Raw genomic sequence first — 18,809 nt, 5'->3', positions numbered from 1 at the left:
AGACAGGATCAACCTACATTTGGAAAGGCAAGGACTAATCAGAAATAGCTTGGTTTTCTGAATGGTAAATCATGTCTTATGATTTTGACTGAGTCTTTTGAAGAAATAACCAAGAGGATTAATGAGGGCATGGTAGTAGACGTATTATACATGGGCTTTAGCAAGGCCTTTGACAAGGTTATGCATGATAAGCAGGTGTAGAAAGTTTGATTAAATGGGATCTGTGGTGAGCTAGCCAATTTAATAGAAATTGAATGGTGATAGGAAGTAAAGAGTGGTATTGGAGAGTTGTTTTTCAGACTGGTGGCCTGTTGTAAGTGGTGTGCTGCATGGATCGACATGGGTTCCATGTTGTTTATAAATATATTCAACAACTTGAATGGGAATGTAGGTGGCATAATTAGAAAGTTTGTTGATGACACCAAAATTGGTGATGTGGTGGGCAGTGAAGAAGTTTGTCTAAGGCTACCACAGGATCTTGATCAACTGGGAAAGAGTGCAAGGCATAGTAGATGGAATTTAACTCAGACTAATGCAAAGCGATACATTTTGGGAAGTTAAGCCAAGGCAGGATGTACACAGTGAATGGCCTGGCCATGGGGATGATTTAGAACAGAGGCTCTTAAGATACAAATACATAGTTCCTTTAAGTGATGATACAGGTAGCTGAGGAGGTGAAGAAAGTTCATGGCTTGCTTGCCTTCATCAGGCAGGGCACTGAGTACAGTAGTTGGGATCTCGTGTTGCAACTGTAAAAGACATTAATGAGACTTCATCAGAAATATTGCACGCATTTTTGATTGCCATACTCTAGGAAGGATGGGATTAAGTCTGAGAGGGTGCTAAAATGTTTTACGACGATATTGTTGGAATTCCAAGGCTTGAGTTATAAGGAGAAACTGAGGAGTAGGAGACTGTTTTCCATGGAGGGGAGAAGGCTGAGGATGACCTTAAGGAAGTTTACAAAGTCATGGCTGCACAGGCAGGCACCTTCCATTCTTCACCCTGCTATCAGGAGTCACCTGCCACCCATTTCCAACTAATCACTTGCAGCCTATTTAAACCCAGCTCTCATTCACAGCTGGTGTTCGCTGTTGGACCAGCCTTCGGTTACTTTGTTATCTTGTGTTAAGTCTCTGCTCTGACTTATTTTGTGTCCCCTCATGGCTAGTTATTTTGCAGTTCATTATTAAAGTTATTACTCACTGCTAAGTCGTCTCTGCTGCTCTGTGTTTGGATAAATCCTCCTCTACATTTCTGACAGGATGAGTAAACCCTTGATTAACCCAGCAGAGTATGCTCGCCTAAAGGAACTCATCGTTCGACATAACCACACAATTCTGTAGCACCAAGAATCCGTTAACCGTCTGCTCGCCACTCTTCCAAATCTCTGTCTCGATAAAGCAAACCAGGCCAGTCAACCTCTTCCCTCTGAGCCCTGGATTCAGCTGCCCAAACGCTTTGATAATCCCCAACCCTATGCCACAACTTCCTGTCCCAGTACATCTTACACTTCATGCTCCAGCCATCTCTGTATTGTATGGACAGAGCCAAGATTGTCTTTGTTATCTCTCTCTTGACTGGGTGAGCTCTGATCTGGCCTGTTGCTAACTGGGACAATAAAACCACAATTTCCAATAAATATGAGGAATTCACCACTGAGGTGCGCTGGAAAGACAAAGTGACTACCTGGAAGATGCCCATTGACCTTGAAAGCCTCTTCACTCTGTCCTTCCATATTGACAAGTATTTTATGGAGCAATGCTCCAGATCACCAGCCAGTACCTCAGTTCTGTTCACTGTGGAACAAACGATTACCCACACACCAAATGACCACTGTGCCCAGGAAACCGGCACTGCTACATAGACAAATGGCTTTCTATCTGGTAAGCTCCCCTTAGCCCCTCTCTCTGTCCTCCTCCAGATGCCAATGGTTCCACGTACACAGGAGGCTCTGATGGATTCCAGCGCAACTTCTTGGACCTGACTCTGCACTTCGATCTGAGTCTATCTCTCACCCTTTCTGCATCACAGCCATTGACAAATGTCCGTTAGGGTCTGGGATGGTCAGAGTGTGCACATGGCCTGTGCACATGAGTATAAGATAGCGCCACAAGTCCATCAATTTCATCATCAACTCACCCTACCTCCTCTCATCTTCATTCACCCCTGATGTCCACTCATGAACCCTGATTTCACTGTTCATCCAGTTCTCTACTGAGTTGGGGACCCAGTTGCCTGCAACCTCAGTTGACATCAACCGGTAAATATGTGAAAACAGAGGAAACGCTCAACCTCACCAAACTCCCACAGGAGTGTCATGACTGCCATCACCTTCAGTAAAAGGGAAGCTAGCACCCGACCACCTCGCAGACCACATGATCACGCGGTTGATCTCCTCCCAGGCATCACCACTCTCTGGGGTCATCTGTTCTCCCTCTCTCCTTCTGAGACCCAAGCCATAAATCACTGTATTGCCAAAGCACTACAGCAAGGCTTCATTTGACTAACTCAGCCGGTGCAAGATTTTTCTTAGTCAAAAAGATAAATGGGGTCTTTGTCCCTGTTGTGGACACAACAAAACAACCGTTAAGAACAGTTGCTCTCTCCCCTTGATGGATAGTGCATTTGAAACACTCTACAGTGCCTAGATCTTCAGCAAACTGCATTTATGGAGTGCTTATGACCTGATCCACCAGGGAAAGTGTTTAAGACTGTGTTTATGACACCCAATGGCCACTACAGATATTTGTTGATGCCATTCAGACTTTGCCAACAGTCCAACCATTTTCCAAGCCTTCATTAAGAAGATTCTCCAAGACATGCCACACAGGTATGTGCTCGTCTACCTCGAGGACATCCTCATCTTCTCCAAGGACCCCCAATGCCACATCTGTCATATTCGTTCAGACTATCAGTGTCTCCTTGAAAACCAACTGCACTGTAAGAGGAATGTCAGTTCCACAGCCCAGTCATTTCCTTCCTGGATTACATCCTGTCCTCTCTGGATTTTTTGTGGTAGAGTTGAACGCATTTAACACGGATGCTGGAGCCATCCCCTCCCAGTGAGGACCAGAGGGGGAAAGCCACTCTGGTGCCTTCTCATGCAAGTTCAACTCTACAAAGTGCCGTTATGGAGTAGGAGACAGGGAGCTGCTCACCATTAAATTGTCCTTGGAGGAATGGAGACATTGGCTGATGGGAAACATTGAGCCCTTCCTCATTTGTACTGACCATAGAATCTCATATCCATTCAACAGCCTCACCAACTCATCTACATCAGGGTTGCTGGGTGCTCTTCTTCGAGCAATGCAACTTCACTATCTCATACTGACCCAGCTTCATGAACGCAAAGGCAGATGTTATGTGATGACAATTCAGCCTACCTGAAATGGAGATCGATCCTTAGCCCATCATTCCATCCTCCCAGATCCTTACCCCAATTGATTCAGACCTTGAGAACGAGATCCATCAGGCCCTACAGCATGAGCCTGCTCCAGCTGACATACCCAACAACTTCATGCACATGCCAGGGGCTGCACACGTTGAGGCACTCCAGTGGGCCCACTTCTTGGGGCCTTCCGGCCATCCAGGCACACGACAGACACTGGATTTTCTGAGACGCTGGTTCTGGTAGCCCACTATTATCACAGATGTACGTCAGTATGTTGCTGCTTTCCTTCAATGTGCCCAGTTTAATTCCTCCCACCAGCAGCCCTCTGGTCTCCTGTGGCATCTGCCAGTCCCTCGATGCCCATGGTTATACATCCTCATGGACTATCTCATGGTTTCCTACCTTTCCAGTAGGGCCATAGTGATCAAGACAGTGGTGGACCAGTTCTGCAAGGTGGCCCACGTCATTGCTCTCCCCAAACGTTCGTCAACCGCTGAGACAGCAAACCGGGTTTTCCAACATTAGTTCTTCTCCAGCCTTCCCCCAGGACATTGTGTTGGACCAGGATACATCTGACAAGCCTTTTGCCCTCTTCTCCACATTTCAATGAGTTTTTCCTCTGGCTATCATCCACAAACCAATGGACAGTCTGAAAGACCAAGTCAACAAGTGGACAAGTTTCTGTGATGCTTCACCACCTCTAACTGTTCCACATTGAAGAAGTGTCTGCTTTGTGCCAAGATGTTCCACAGTCTACACATTTTATCTGCCATGGGTATGTTCATGGCTACCAACCCCTGTTGTTTCCTGTGAAGGAGCCAGCAGTAGAAGTCCAGTACACCAGGGGCCAGTTTCACCACTGCTGGAATGCTTGGAAGAGGGCATAGAGGACCATTCTAGCTGCCAACCATGCCTATTGCTGCAAAACCAACCACCAGCAGCCCCCAGATAGTCTACTGTGGCCTGGGGATCGTATCTGGTTGTCCACCCGAGATCTGCACATGCACCGACTCCCACATGTTTTTGCCCTGTTCATTGGTCCCTTCAAGGTTGCCCATTGCATCAGTCCAGTCACTTACTATCTCCAGCTGTCACCATCCCTCAGGATCACACCTACCTCCCAGGTGTCCTGCCTCAAACCTGTTGTCCATGGATCACTCAGCCCACCTTAGCCTGCACCTCTGGAACCTAGGATGGTGGAACTGTCCTCAGTTCACTGGTTGATGGATTCAGATTGTTTTAGACTGGGTGCACAATACCTGGTCAACTGGGAAGGGTGCAGTCCTGAGGAGAGTTATTGGGTGCCATCCAGTTTCATCTTGGATCCATCACTCATCCAGTAGTTCCATTGGACCCTTCTGGTTCTTCTTGGGCCATTGGGTCCCATCATAGGAGGAAGGGTCCCGTCAGGCCTGCAGAGGCAGGCAGCTCCCAGTGATCACCCAGCTAACCAGACACTTGTTTCCAACTTATTACCTGCAGTCTACTTAAACACAGCACTTATCCACAGTCCTTGTTCACTCATCAAACCAGCCAACCACAATCTGTTGCTGCTAGGCTTCAGTTATCTTGTTGCCTGTGAGTTAGCATCTGTTCTCTCTTGTTCTGTGGCACCTTGCGGCTTGTTATTTTGCAGTTGATTATTAAAGTTATTCTTCACCACCATATCATCTCCACCGCTCTGCTTTTAGTTCAAGCCTCTTCTGCATTTCCTGACTATGAGGAGTAATGATAGATAGATTATCACAGTTGTTTTCACAGAGTAAGGGAACCTAAATAATAGGGCATAAGTTTAAGGTGAGAGGAGAAAGAGTTGAAAGGGACATGAAAGGCAATTTTTTTACGTAGAATGTGATATGTAGAGGGATGTGTAGAGGGACTAGAGCAGGGGTGTCAAACTCATTTTAGGTCACGGGCTGGATTGAGCAAAATGCAGCTTCATGCGGGCCGGATCAGTCGGATGCGTGCGAACGCAGCTTTTGTTGCCTCCGTTTTTTCAGCCTGCTCTCATGTGTCTCAGTCTCTGCTATAACTACAAAGTGTTTCACTTTACAAATTCCGTTTCTTATGAAGAAGACTGCCGAGCAAGACTGCCGAATAAACACTAAAAACCCTGAAAACCTGGTACCTGAATAAACTCAGCATTAGCCATATCATACGCCATAGGCGCTTCGATTACTGGGGCCAGCTTTAATAGTAATTAGATATTATCTCGTGGGCCAAAGAAAATTCCACCGCGGGTCGGATTTGGCCCGCGGGCCTTGAGTTTGACATATATGGACTAGAGGGATATGGACCAAATGTAGACAAATAGGACTAGATAAAGTAGATGCCTTGGTCACCATGGACAAATTGGGTTGGTGCAGTATAACTCTATGACTATGAGATGGCCAACAGCTTAATTTAATACCAAAGATTTAAGGAGCTGAAAGGAGGAAGAGACGAAGACTAGGTCTCAATCTGTGGTGTTGCCTGTTTGCAGCCCCCCAGAGGAATGCATCGGAGTCGTGTGCTCTACCAGGGTGTTGGAGGTGGTGTAGCATGACATCCATGCTGCAGTTGGTGCTGCCCCTCCCCCCCCCGTGTTTGCTTTGCAGCAGATTGTGTTCGACTGCAGACTGCTGCAAGATTCATGGACTCAGGGATTTGGACTATATTTTACTGTATTTCCCTGCGATCTTATATGTGACTTGTGTTGTGTATGATTGTTGTTACTGTGTTTGTTACTGTGTTCTTGGCCCCAGAGTAACACTGTTCTGTTCAGCTGTATACATGGGTATTCATGTACAGCTGAATGTCAATTAAACCTGAACTTGAACTGATATATGCCAACAGGTACACAGGACCAGTGCTTACAGTTGTCTGGCACTTCAGTTCTCCACACCGCTACAAAAAGCAGGATTTCCCAGTGCCACCCATTTCAATTCTACTTCCCATTCCTATTCCGACATGTCAGTCCATGGCCTCCTCTACTGCCACGATAAGGTCACACTCATGTTGGAGGAGCAACACATTATATTCCATCTGAGTCATCTCCAACCTGATGGCATGAATATCGATTTCTGGAAATTCTGGTAACTGTCCCGCCCCTTCGGCATTCCCCATTCCTGTTTCCCTCTCATACCTTCTCCCCTTATCTGCACATCGCCCCCCACTGATGCTCTTCACCTTCCCATTTTTCCATGGCCTTCTGTCCTTTTTTTTATCAGATTCCCCTTCTCCAGCCCTGTATCTCTTTCACCAATCATCTTTGCAGCTCTTTACTTCACCCCTCCCCCTCTCCTGATTTCACCTATCACCCTGACAACTTGTACTTCTTCCTCCCATCCCCCCACCTTCCTGGTTACCCTTCCTTTCCAGTCCTGATGAAGGGTCTTAGCTCAGAACGTTGACTGCTTTCTCTTTTCGCTAGATGCTGCCTGACCTGCTGAGCTCCTCCAGCAATTTGTGTATGTTGCTTTGGATTTCTGGCATCTACAGATTTTCTCATGTTTGTATTAATAATTTAAGTTCTTGATTAGTAAGGCCATCAAAAGGTTACAGGGAAAAGGCAGGAGAATGGGTTTGAGAAGAATAATAAATAAGAGCAGAATTAGGCCATTTTAGCCCATCAAGTCTGCTCTGCTATTTCATTATGGCTGACCCATTTCCCTCTCTGCTCCAATCTCCTCTGACTAATCAAGAGTCTATCAACGTCTGCCTTAAATATACCCAATGACTTGGTCTCCACTGCCACCTGTAGCAACGAATTCCACAGGTACACCACTCTCTGCCTGAAGAACTTCATTCTGTAGGGATGTCCCTCTACTTTGAGGCTGTGCCCTTTGATCCTAGACTCCCACACCACAGGAAACATCTTCTCGACATTGACTGTATTGAGGCATTCAACACTTGATAGGTTTCAATGAGATTCCTGCCTCATTCTTCTGAATTCCAGTGAGTACAGGCCCAGAGCCATCAATTAGTCTTCCTATGGTAACACTTTAATTCCCGAAATCTTTCTCCTGAACCTCTTCTGAACCCTCTCCAATGTCAATACATCATTTCTTAGAAATGGGGACCAAAACTACTCACAATGTTCCAAGTGAGGCCTTACCAATGCCTTATAAAAAGCCTTCACATTACATCCTTGCTTTTATATTCTAGTCCCCTCAAAATGAATGCTAACATTGCATTTGCCTTCCTCACCACTGACTCAACCTCCCGAATAACCTTTAGAGAATCCTCAATGGGCCAAACTTTGCTCCTATATCTTATAGTTTTTGGTCTCATAAATAAATAAGTAAAAAATAATACTGAGAACATGAGTTATAGAGTCCTTGAAAGTGAGTCCATAGGTTGTGGAATCAGATCGGGGTTGAGGCAAGTAAATATATCTATGCTGGTTCTGGAGCCAGAGGGCTGAAGGATAATAACTGTTCCTGAACCTGGTGGTGTGGGACCTAAGGCTTCAGTACCTCCTTCCCAATGGCAGCCATGAGAAGGGAGCATGGCCTGGATGATGGAGTGGGGTCCATGATGGCAGCACTCCTTGCAGATGTGCTTAATTGATGGGAGGGCTTTTCCTGTGATTTAGTGGGCTGTATCCATCACTTTTTGAAAGCTTTTCAGTTCTTGGCATTGATGGTTTTTTTTCCAGCTGTAATGCAGTTGGTCAGGAATTGGAATTGGAGTCTTGTCGCCTCTTTATATCTCCTCCATTTACACCTGCTTTTAGGGTCTCCAGCTAATTCAAAACATTTTCCTCACTTTCTCTGCTCTATCCCCAACCTCCTTCTCTACGCCTTATCTATTTTTTTTTACCAGTTTTAACGAAAGCACCTACAACAGAAATTTTAACTCAGAGAAGTTTTGATCTGCCATAAGTATACTGTATCCAGCATTTTATTTAATTCACATGTCCAGCAAGTTCAATATTTTGGCTCTGGATTTCTCTTTGTATTTCAAGCATAAAAATAAAAATAAAATTAAAAACCTCTTGGAACTCAAGGAAATTTTTAGAGAGTCCTGTAAAAATATTTACCATCCAGGCAGGTATAGGCTGCAAACGCCTTGCAGGGTAAGCTCCTTTTTATATCAGAGATGCACCGTGCATACAGCCAACAATAACTGAAACACACGGCAGTATGAACGCTAAAATAACTGGTCACCGCACTCTATGAATGAAGTCGTAAGGCAGCAATACTCGAAAGCAAAACGGTTGAGAGATAACCTTGGAGTGACAAACATACAGCGTAAAGGTGTGTCTTTACGTAAGATCTTGAAAAGAGGGAACAGAAGAGTTACCAACAGTTGTGAGAGAGAAGTGAAACAAGAAACTTTGCGAGGTAGAGCAGATAGTTCGGATGTGAATAGTCCAGAAGGAACGGCGACACACTCCAGCGAAGGCGGGGAGAGACGGAGTCGAAGGGAGATTGAGTGGTAGTCTGAGCGGAGGAGAGCTATCCGACACCGAGCGAAACGACGTGCTTAACGGAACAAGTCGGAGAGAGATAATGGAAAAAATATGGAAATAAAAAATGGAAATGATTGAAGATACTGAACACTTGAAAGAGAAAGGCGGCGTGAGAAAATGATATGAAGGCGGACTATGTCTATCAGATTCCCTAGTAGCTCACCCAGCCGGAAGAGTTAATTGAGAGCAGGGCTTTTGGCGAGCGTTAGAAACATTAATTCATTACACAAAGACGATCTTCTGTTCGATGAGTACGGTTCTGGGATGTCATGAAATGAGGCTCAGGAATGGAAGGGTTTTAACGGCACTCTCTCTTGGTGCTTTTCTTTCAGTATCATGGTTCGCTTCTTGGCTGAATATGAAAGGTAGGTAGACTACTTCTAACCTGGGCTATTTTCACCCCGCTGTGACTAAGGTAACACCATCTCAACCTGCTGTCGATCCTAAGAGCAATGAGCATATTCGATTGAGAAACAATATTGTACAGACTTGTAATGCGTGTTATGTATTCGCTTACCCCGGAGTTTATGCTACTCATTGATTCTGCCCTAAAGGAATTCTCTTTCGAATTACACCGCTTCCGGGTTTAGATTGTACTGGACCGCGCTATTAACAAGACTAAACATACAGAAAGAGAAATATTAACAACCAACTGTATTTCAGTTGCTTTCTTAGTCTTCCAGACTTGTCTGTAATTTTGATTCTCTCCGGCTATCTTTTAAATGTGTCTTTTGCAATGAAATTCCACGGAGATTCTTTGTGGGAAATCTTCAAAATCTCCCAGAAACGAAATAACTAAATGCCTTCTACCTACTTGCCGCTGAAGGCTTTCTTTACTTAATCAAATTGCCGTTTGAGATGGTAACTTGGCATTTGCCATCTGCTCTCGTTCTATTTTATCCTCTTTCGTGATGGTAATCCGCTGAGCCCCAGGTAGAATTTCACACATGTTCTCCCTCATGGCAATGGCACTAAATTTAAAAGGCTTTTCATTGTTCAAACATGTTAATGGTCGTCAACCTTTATTGCAATTTATCTGAGCCAGATGTATCTTTGTCAATTCAAAATTGTCCCTTCTCCAGTTAACTTTTTTTAAAAAAAAAATCTTACAACGGCTACCAAGCCTGGACCATATCTTGCACTTGGAATATTGTGCTCAGTTCTAGTTACTTCACTATAGGAAGGATGTGCAACCTTTAGAGAGGATGTGAGGAGATTTGCCAGGATGCTGCCTGGATTAAAGAGCATGTTTTATGAGGATACGTTAAGCAAACTAGGGCTTTTTTCCTTGGAGCAAAGAATGATAAGAGGTAGCTTGATAGAGGTGTACAGGATAATATGAGGCATACCTCTTAGTGGCAATTACTAGGTACAGCTACTTGCTTATGCAAATATCTAAAAAGCCAATCATGTGGCAGCAACTCAATGAATAAAAGCTTTCAGTCATGATTGAGACTTTCAGAGTTGTTCGGAGATTTCAGTGACTTTGACCGTGGAATGCCTGTTGGTGCCAAACAAGTTTGTTTGACTATCTGAGAAATTGCTGATCTCCTGGGATTTTCACACACAACAGTCTGTAGAATTTACAGCGTCTGGTGTGAAAAACAAAAATAAAATCCAGTGTGTGGCAGTTCTGTGGGTGAAACCACCATGTTAATGAGAGGTCAGAGGAGGATTGCCATACTGGTTCAAGCTTACAGTCTTTTAACATCTTGGACTATTTTTTACCGTGCCCATGGTCTTTTTTTTTTAATCAATTATGGTATTGTCTGCACTGTTGTAATATATGTTAACTATAACTATATGTAACTATGTGGTTTTGTGTAGGCCTTGTAGCTTTAGTTTTTGGTTTGTTGGGTGGTAGAGTTGGTCTCCTGACTTGGTGTGTCTGGGTAGTCTTGTTTTGTCTGGTGGATTTGGAGCTCCTTTCCGGGGAATGTGCTAAGATGGTAGCGTGATATTAATACGCAGCAGCCTCTCCGGACTCTGGATTGGGGATTGCCAAATGTTATGTGGATTTTCTGGTGTGGTCTGTTTTGTCATATGCTTTTGTGATATCATTCTGGAGGAACGTAGTCTCATTTTTAACTGCATTGAATTTGTGGTTTCTAAATGACAATAAACTGAAATTCAATTCAATTCAAGCTGACAGGAAGGCGGTAGTAACTCAAAAACCATGCATTACCACAATGGTGTGAAGAACATCTCTGAATGGACGAAATGTTGAACCTAGAAATGGATGGGCTAGGGCAGCAGAAGACCACAAAATATTCACAGTGGCCAATTGATTAGGTACAGGAGGTTCCTAATAAAGTGGTCACCGAGTGTAGATCGATTGGATAGCCAAAGACTTTTTCTCAAAGCAAAAATGGCTAATACCAGGGGTCATAATATTAAGGTGATTGGAGGAAAGTATGGAGGATGTCAGGGATAAGTAAGCCCTTTACACAAAGTGGTTGGGGCACAGATCGCCCTGCCGGGGGTGGTGGTACAGGCAGATACATTAGAGGCACTTAAGAAACTCTTAGACAGACACATGGGTGATAGAAAAATGGAGAACAATGTAGAAGGGAAAGTAGATTGATCTTGGAGTAGGTTAAGAGGTTGGCACACCATTGTGGGCCAAAGGGACTGGACTGTGCAGTAATGTTCTATGTTCTACATGCTTTATTGTCATCACAATCACACTCTGTACAATCTCTCATATTTGCTGCTACACACTTGCAGTCTTGAGTGCATCCACCTAAGGCAGTCCCTTCACATTGGTCTTTTACTGAATCTGCACTCATCCTAAGCAGAATCCTTCCCTTCTAAATTGCTGTTGAGCATTATGATTAAATTGATATTTGTAAAATAATGGAATTTATTATTATGAATTTAAAAAACTCAGCTATGTAGTTTACTTAATATTGGTTGAGAACGCTTCAGATTATTTAAGGATTGTGTCATGTGATAACTGCTCTCGGAGGTGCCACAAAGTTTATGCAGAGTATTAGAGAGGTGTCAGTGAGGAGCTCCTCTGAAAAAGGGACACAGCCTATTCGTGCCTGTGTATTTGCTTGTGTACTCTGCCAGCAGGCTTCTTTAGATGCTACAACTACACAGAGAATGCCAGTTCTATACTGGTAGGATATGAGGAGGAGCTTGCAAAGAATCACCATCATGTAATTCTGTAGCAAGAATGTCAAAATTCACAATCAATCACAAAGAAGAAAGGTGCAGACCAAAGCACAGCGGGAGTTATAAGGTACTGAAAATTGATTCCAAGTAAAGCTCAGTTTTGTAACTGACGGAGCAGCATTCAGAACAAATAGCAGGACAGTTCTGGGCCAGACATACTGAAAACGTTGTTAGCAAGAACAAAGTGTGAATGCCCCTTCGATCTATTGTATGGAGAGGATGGAGATGCTTTTCTGATTAATAATATTATTGAGAATGAGGACGAGGCTAGAGCCACTTAGTGAGACATTGTCTGATAGCAGGAAGATAATCTGGTTATGTCTAGACATCTATTTGATGCAGGCAACCTTATTTCCAATTGATATCACATGAGGAAATATGGACCAACAACGGGAGACCCAGGAAATGACCAGTGATTACATTGTTGTTCTAGAAAACATGTCAGGGCATTGTACATTAAGGCCATTTTGGATTGATACTAGAACCTTGACTAAAGATGCCCAGCAGAATATTAAAGGGGTAGACCATTTGAAGTATGGTCTGTTACATAACTGTCAGCATCCAGCAGACTAGAATGAAGACATAGCTAGAGATCTCACCTAGGGGGTGGTTGAGAAGAGGTGATAAGAAAAAGTAAGGATGATTACAAGAAAGATACTTCATGGGTGAAGTAAAGACCCATCCATTTAGATTGGACATGGCATCAAAGGTTATGGGAAGAAGGCCGGGAACTGGGGTTGAGGAGGAAAAGGATCAGCCATGATTGAATGGCGGAGCAGACTCGATGGGCAAGATGGCCTAATTCTGCTCGTATGTCTTATCCCTGAAGTATCACATCCCTGCTCTTGTATTCTAGACCTCTTGAAATGAATGCTAACATTGCATCTGCCTTCCTCACCACTGACTCAACCTGCAAGTTAACCTTTAGGGTGTTCTGCACAAGGGCTCCCAAGTCCCTTTGCATCTCATATTTTTGGATTTTCTCTCCGTTTTAGTGTTGAATTTGGTGCTGATCCAAGTGCAGAGGGAGAGACTTGGCCTCAGAGTGAACAGTTTGCTCAGTTTTAATTAGAACTGTACAGAACAAAGGAAAATAATAAGTGTTAGGCCAACAGGGCTGCTAACTAAAAACACTCAAACCAACTAAAAACTCACACTATCATCGTGACTGGAAAGCAGTAACTCAAACAAAATTTATACTGTTCCTTTAAGAGTGTCTGTTGACAACACTAGTCTTCTTTCTCAGAACATAGGCAAAGGTGAGCAGAGAGCATTGTCGTCACTGTGCCTTGGTGAACACTTGGCAAGACTGAAATGAAAGGAAGGGAGTTAAATACAATTACAAAGAAATAGTTATTGGTTGGAATATGCATTCTTATGTGTGTGATTGCTATCTTCTTCCAACTGCTTGCCTGCAGAGTGTCCGGACTCCACAGCAGACTCTGTTGTTGTAACGGGGTCCCCACTCCCTTTGTGTAGCTCTCAAGGTGCCAGAGACCTGGACTCGATGGAAAACCCAGATGAGATGTTTTGAGCCTGAACCCAAGAATGGTGCTCTGGGCCATACCCTCCCAATCCATGAGGTATTGGACCCGGCCCCTCACCCAGTGAAGGAGCCGCACAGAATAGACCAGGGACACATCTGCCAGGCAGAGGGGGTGGAGGAGTGGTGTGACTGGAGCAAGGGGAGAGGAAGTCACCATCTTTGAGCAAGGAAACATGGAACACTGGGTGAATCCTGTTGGATAATGGAAGGTGCAGCCTATGGGAGGCTTTGCTGATAGAACCTTTACCACTACGAATGGTCCCACAAATTTTCCCCTGGCTTGAGAGGACTCACCTTTTGCTGGAACTGATTGGCCTGCTGAGCCTATTGTTTCTGGGTACAGAGCATTGGACCGACTATTCAACTGCAGGGACTTCCACATCAATCTCTTGGTCAGGGAAGAATGGTAGTTGGAATCACTTCTGGCATTTAAGGGGGAACATGCCAGTGGAGGACGATTGGAGGTTATTGTGGGCAATCTCTGCTCAAACCAGTTTAGAGCTTCAAGTTGTGGAGCTGGAAGAGATAAGGCAGTGCAGAGATGTCTCCAGCTGCTGGTTCAATCTCTCAGTCTGGCTGAGAGACTGAGAGATTGGTGTGGAAACCTAATGTAAGGCTGGCTGTGGCTTCCAAAAGCAAAAAGAAAGCCTTCCAAAACAGGACATGAACTGTGGCCCTTGATCAGACCCTTGTCCTGAAGGAAGTCATGCAGCCTGGAGACATGTTGAACCATAAGAGTGGCAGTCTCACGAGCTGACGGGATCTTGTGGAGAGCAATGAAGTGGGTTGCTTTAGACAACCGGTCTAAAACTACCAGAATGGTAATGGCCCCATCCGATAGAGGCAGACTAGGGGCAGTGAGGCATAGGCAGAGCAACCAGCAGGGTGCTGATGTGTTGTTTCTTTTCCTGGGCAGAAGCAGGACAGGCAGGGACAAAGTTATGGACATCCTGGGATACAGATGGCCAACAAAATAGCCTCTTTATAAATTCCAGGATCCATTGAATCCCCAGATTGGAACAGAGACTCTACTCTGGGGTGCAGAGTGGCAGGGACAAACAGCCATTTGGGCCTGTTGGGAAATTTCTGTTCATCAAATTACTGAGGCAGCTGAAAAATGTGCAGGCCAGGATGTGTTTAGGATTGCTGTTGTCCTTAGTGATGTCAGACTGGCAGAAGAGAACATCAGTCTTGGTACTCTTGTTGCCAGGACGGTAGGTGAGGGTGAAATTAACCTGGTGAAGAAGAGAGTCCAACTGCCTTGGTGGGAGTTGAGGCTCTTGACGTCACAAATGTAGGAGAGGTTTTTGTGATCTGTCCTTGAAGTGCTTCTCCTGTTTGACTTTAGATGGTTTGGCAGTCAGTAACTGCCTGAATTTTACATGGGTCCATTTGAACACTGAAAGGGATGAGAATGTAGTCCAAGGATGACACCTGCTCTTTGTGGAACTCGTACTTCTCTGGCTTGGAGGGAAGTTTGTTCTCGAGGAGCTGTCTGAGAATCCTCTGGACACACTGGGCGTGTTCCTGGTGAGTGCGGGAGTAAGTAAGAATGTCATCCAAAACCCAAAAACAAACTGATTTACCATGGCCCCCATTAACCAGGGCCTAAAAATGGCAGGAGCGTGGGCTAGACCAAGTGGTATCATAAGATACTGATAGTGGCCAATTAGGGTGTTGAATGCTGTCTTTCACTCATCCCTTCTCGGATGCAAACCAGGCTGTGAGCATTATGCAGATCTATCTTGGAGAATATGGTTGCTTGCTGGAGATGTTCAAATGCTGAGGCAAGCAGGGGAGGATGGTTATGGCCCTTCACCATGATGTTGTTGAGGGGCTGATAATTAATGCGGGGATGAAAGTTGCCATCGTTCTTGCTCACATAAATGAATCTCGCCCCTGCTGGTGAGGTTAACAGAGGGATAAATCATAAGGCCAATGTCTCCTTGATGTATTCTACCATGGCCACAATTTCAAGATAAGAGGGAAAAGAGCCACCCTGGAGAGGACTAGGACCACGTAAGAGGTCAATGGTACAGTCATATGGCCGGTGTGGAGACAGGGCGGTGACCTTTTCTTACAGAAGACCTCAAGAAGGTCAGTATATACACCAGCCAGGTCCACGCTAGTAGCTGGCGCCGGAGGGAAGATGCAGACAGGCGCTTGAGCTGGACCTAGACATTTCGACCAGCATGCCTGTCCTTACTCTTGGGCACCTTTAGCAACCAGTCGATCTGTGGTTTGTGCCAAGATAGCCAGAGCAGGCCAAGCATCAGCAGCAGTTAAAGTTAGAAAGAGAGCTGTTCCCTGTGGTTGCCCTCTGGCACAAGTTGGAGGGATTCTGTGGAAAGGGGGATCGTGCCTGTGCCTAGAGGCCAGCCAACAAGAGTCTTGCCTTCAATATTCTCTCTCAACTGTTGAGTGGGAACTCCCCTCCTTTGAGCCTGAGAGATATCCATGAAGTTCCTGACTGCCCCAGAGCCAATAAATGCCTGAAGCTCATAGGCCTGGGATCCCCATGACAGGGAAGCTGAGAACATTACTTGATTAGGGGAAGGTGGTTGCATGGGGAATCAACCCATTAGAATTCCACTTCCTGCTGATGGGTATCCACTTTTACTGATGTAGAGGCTGCGGCCCATTCCCCTGCGTGATCTCCTTCCTCCTGAGGTTATGTAGGCCATTCACCTGCATGGGCTCCTCTGTTGGACTGAGTACTGGTTGACAAGGAAGGGGGTGAAGACAGAGGAGACTCAGCGCATCATGCACTGTGATATCATGGTGGACATGTAAAGCAGTAATGAATAATCTCTCATTCCACCCTGTCTCGACCGCAAGAGTGCGGATCTTTACCGTGTAGTCCCTCACTGCCCCTTTTCCTTATCACAGGTCCTGGAATCAGCGGGCAGCCTCCTGACCCCATACTGGAAGATCAAATACTCTCTTGAACTCGACTATAAATTGCTGGAAAGACCGGGCTGCAGAGGAGCCTTGTTCTGGAAGGGTGTTGAATAGGCTGAGTGAGAGATCATCTCAGAGAATCTCCATGTAAGCCATTTTACCTGTATCATCACCAAACCAACCTGGCTGGGCTTGGAAAGTCTGCTCATACTGGGTAATGAAGTTCCTGCAGCTGTCAGGGTCAGGCTCTGAGGGAGGAATACTTGGTTCAGGTCCAGAAGCAGCCAAAGAAATCAGGTCATTTGTGGCTGAGGCTGATGGGACTGCTATAGAGGAGGATATGGGAAGTTGGACTATCCTGGGAGAGAGCTGCTGAACAGGGGCAGCAAGAGCAGTAATGGCAGCCACCTGACTCTGGCTGTCTGTGGCGAATTGCTGAAACATCACTGCGAGTGCTTCCTGTTTGGACAGGGCTTCGCTCTCTGAGAGTCGTTGTCCCCACTTCTCCCAACACAATCTCTACTGACTTGAACTTCCCTCCTGCCTGACCAGTGAAATTCAGGGTCCATTTCAGCTGCCTTCTCTCCACTGGGTCCATTTTGACGGTGAAGCCTTCCTGACAGGTGTTCCATAATGGCCCAAGCGCAGAGGGAGAAATGTGGACTCGGAGTGGATAGTTTCGTCAGTTTAAAGTAGAAATATACAGAACAATATAAAATTATAAATAATTGGCCAACAGAGGCACTAACTAAAAACTGATGCAGTCACCGTAGCTTGAAAGCAGAAACCTTAAACAGCGTCTGTCTAAAGCACTAGTCTTCTTTCCCAGAAAGTAGGCAAAGGTAAGCAGGGAACATTGTCACTGTGTTTCGGTGAAGATTTGACAAGATTGAAAGGAAAGGAAAGGGTTAATGTATGAAGAGTGTTTGATGGCTCTGGGCTGTACTCACTGGAGTTTAGGAGAATGTGGGGTGGGGTGGGAGGAAATCTTATTGTAACCTACTGAATATTGAAAAGCCTAGATAGTGTGGACGTGGAAAGAATGTTCCCTATAGTGGGCAAGTCCAGTACCAGAGGGCACAGCCTCAGAATAGAGGGACATCCATTTAGTATGGAGATGAGGAGGAATTTCTTTAGGCAGAGGGTGGTGAATCAGTGGAATTCATTCCTATGGATGGCCGTGGAGGTCGTCATTGAGTATATTTAAATTGGAGATTGATAGGTCCTTGATTAGTCAGGGCATCAAAGGTTTTGGGGAGAAGGCATGAGAATGGGGTTGAGAAAGATAATAAATCAACAATGATAGAATGGCATGGCACACTTGATGAGCCAAATGGCCTATTTCTGCTCTTATGACTGTGAGGTGGTGATGTGATTGAGAGAAGGTCAGGTGATGATGAGGTCATGTTGAGCCAGCAACTAACAAGGGTGTATTCATGATCAAAGACCAAAGGTGCATAAGATAGGAGCAGAATTAGGCCATTTATCCCATCATGCCTTTCTGCAATTCAATCATGGCTGACTTTTTTCAACTGCATTTCCTGCCTTTCCTGCCTTCTCCCTATAGCTCATAACCCCCTTAAAACACCATAAAAGCATGAAATCTGTGGCAAAGGTACGATTTTAAAAAAAAGGAATCTCGATTCTTACCAGTTGTGGACTGTTGTATGACCTGAGTTGCTTCTAGAGGGAAAAGGCTCCACTCTACCATTCCACATGTAATTTCGTGACAGATATGCCATCACTTGTCACTCAGTAAAGTCCTGGATGTTCAGTGCTTGCACTTAAGTTAAAGATTTAAACTGGTACCTCACTTAATAGCATTCCACAGAGAACCAACACATTATGGAACATACGGCCTGGATGAAAGATATTTTTATTATCAAATATTAGAAGAGAAAAGTCAAAATTTACCAGCTTAACACTTTGTCAGACATGTCCAAGTTGGAGGCCGAACAAAACCAAGTTGTTCATTTTCACTCAACCAATAAGGGTGCATTAAGAGTGAGTATATAATGAAAGTTTTGCCAAGTCACTCAATGCACCAGTTCCTGGGAATGTGCTAAGTAAGGTGCTTGCTTCTTTCTTTGAAATGGCTATGATTTTCTCTGGAACTGCTGGCCAACTGTTTTGTGCATTAGTGAGGGGTAAAAATAGAACAATAGTACATTTGAATGCATTGCTAAGGAGATGATGTAGGAGGGAAGGCTTCATATATCTGGATCATTGGAATCTTTTTCCAAGGCAGGTGGGAATTGCACAAAAAGGATGCTTTGCACCTAAACTGGAAGAGCATCAAAATGCTTGCACGTAAGTTTGTTATGGCTACTGAG

At 44.9% G+C, this 18,809-nt stretch overlaps 1 protein-coding gene across 3 annotated transcripts in view; it reads left to right on the top strand.

Annotated features, from left to right (window-relative positions):
* LOC140726403 (alpha-1,3-mannosyl-glycoprotein 4-beta-N-acetylglucosaminyltransferase B-like) overlaps positions 1-18,809 on the top strand; it is a 203,860-nt gene that overhangs the window by 10,826 nt on the left and 174,225 nt on the right. The window contains exon 1 of one of the 3 annotated variants that reach the window (XM_073042737.1): positions 8,537-9,214. The exons of 1 other annotated variant lie outside the window; for it this stretch is intronic. In XM_073042737.1, the coding sequence (XP_072898838.1) occupies positions 9,097-9,214 (118 nt within the window). In that variant the 5' untranslated portion in view covers positions 8,537-9,096. Of the gene's footprint in view, positions 1-8,536; positions 9,215-16,485; positions 16,624-18,809 lie in introns of those variants that run through there. One more of the 3 variants, XM_073042739.1, reaches the window with a different exon arrangement.

The sequence above is a fragment of the Hemitrygon akajei genome, chromosome 4, assembly GCF_048418815.1.
Source record: "Hemitrygon akajei chromosome 4, sHemAka1.3, whole genome shotgun sequence".
NCBI classification, from domain to species: Eukaryota; Metazoa; Chordata; class Chondrichthyes; order Myliobatiformes; family Dasyatidae; genus Hemitrygon; species Hemitrygon akajei.
Note: the sequence above shows the minus strand (reverse complement) of the source record. Positions and strands in the feature narration are given on the sequence as shown.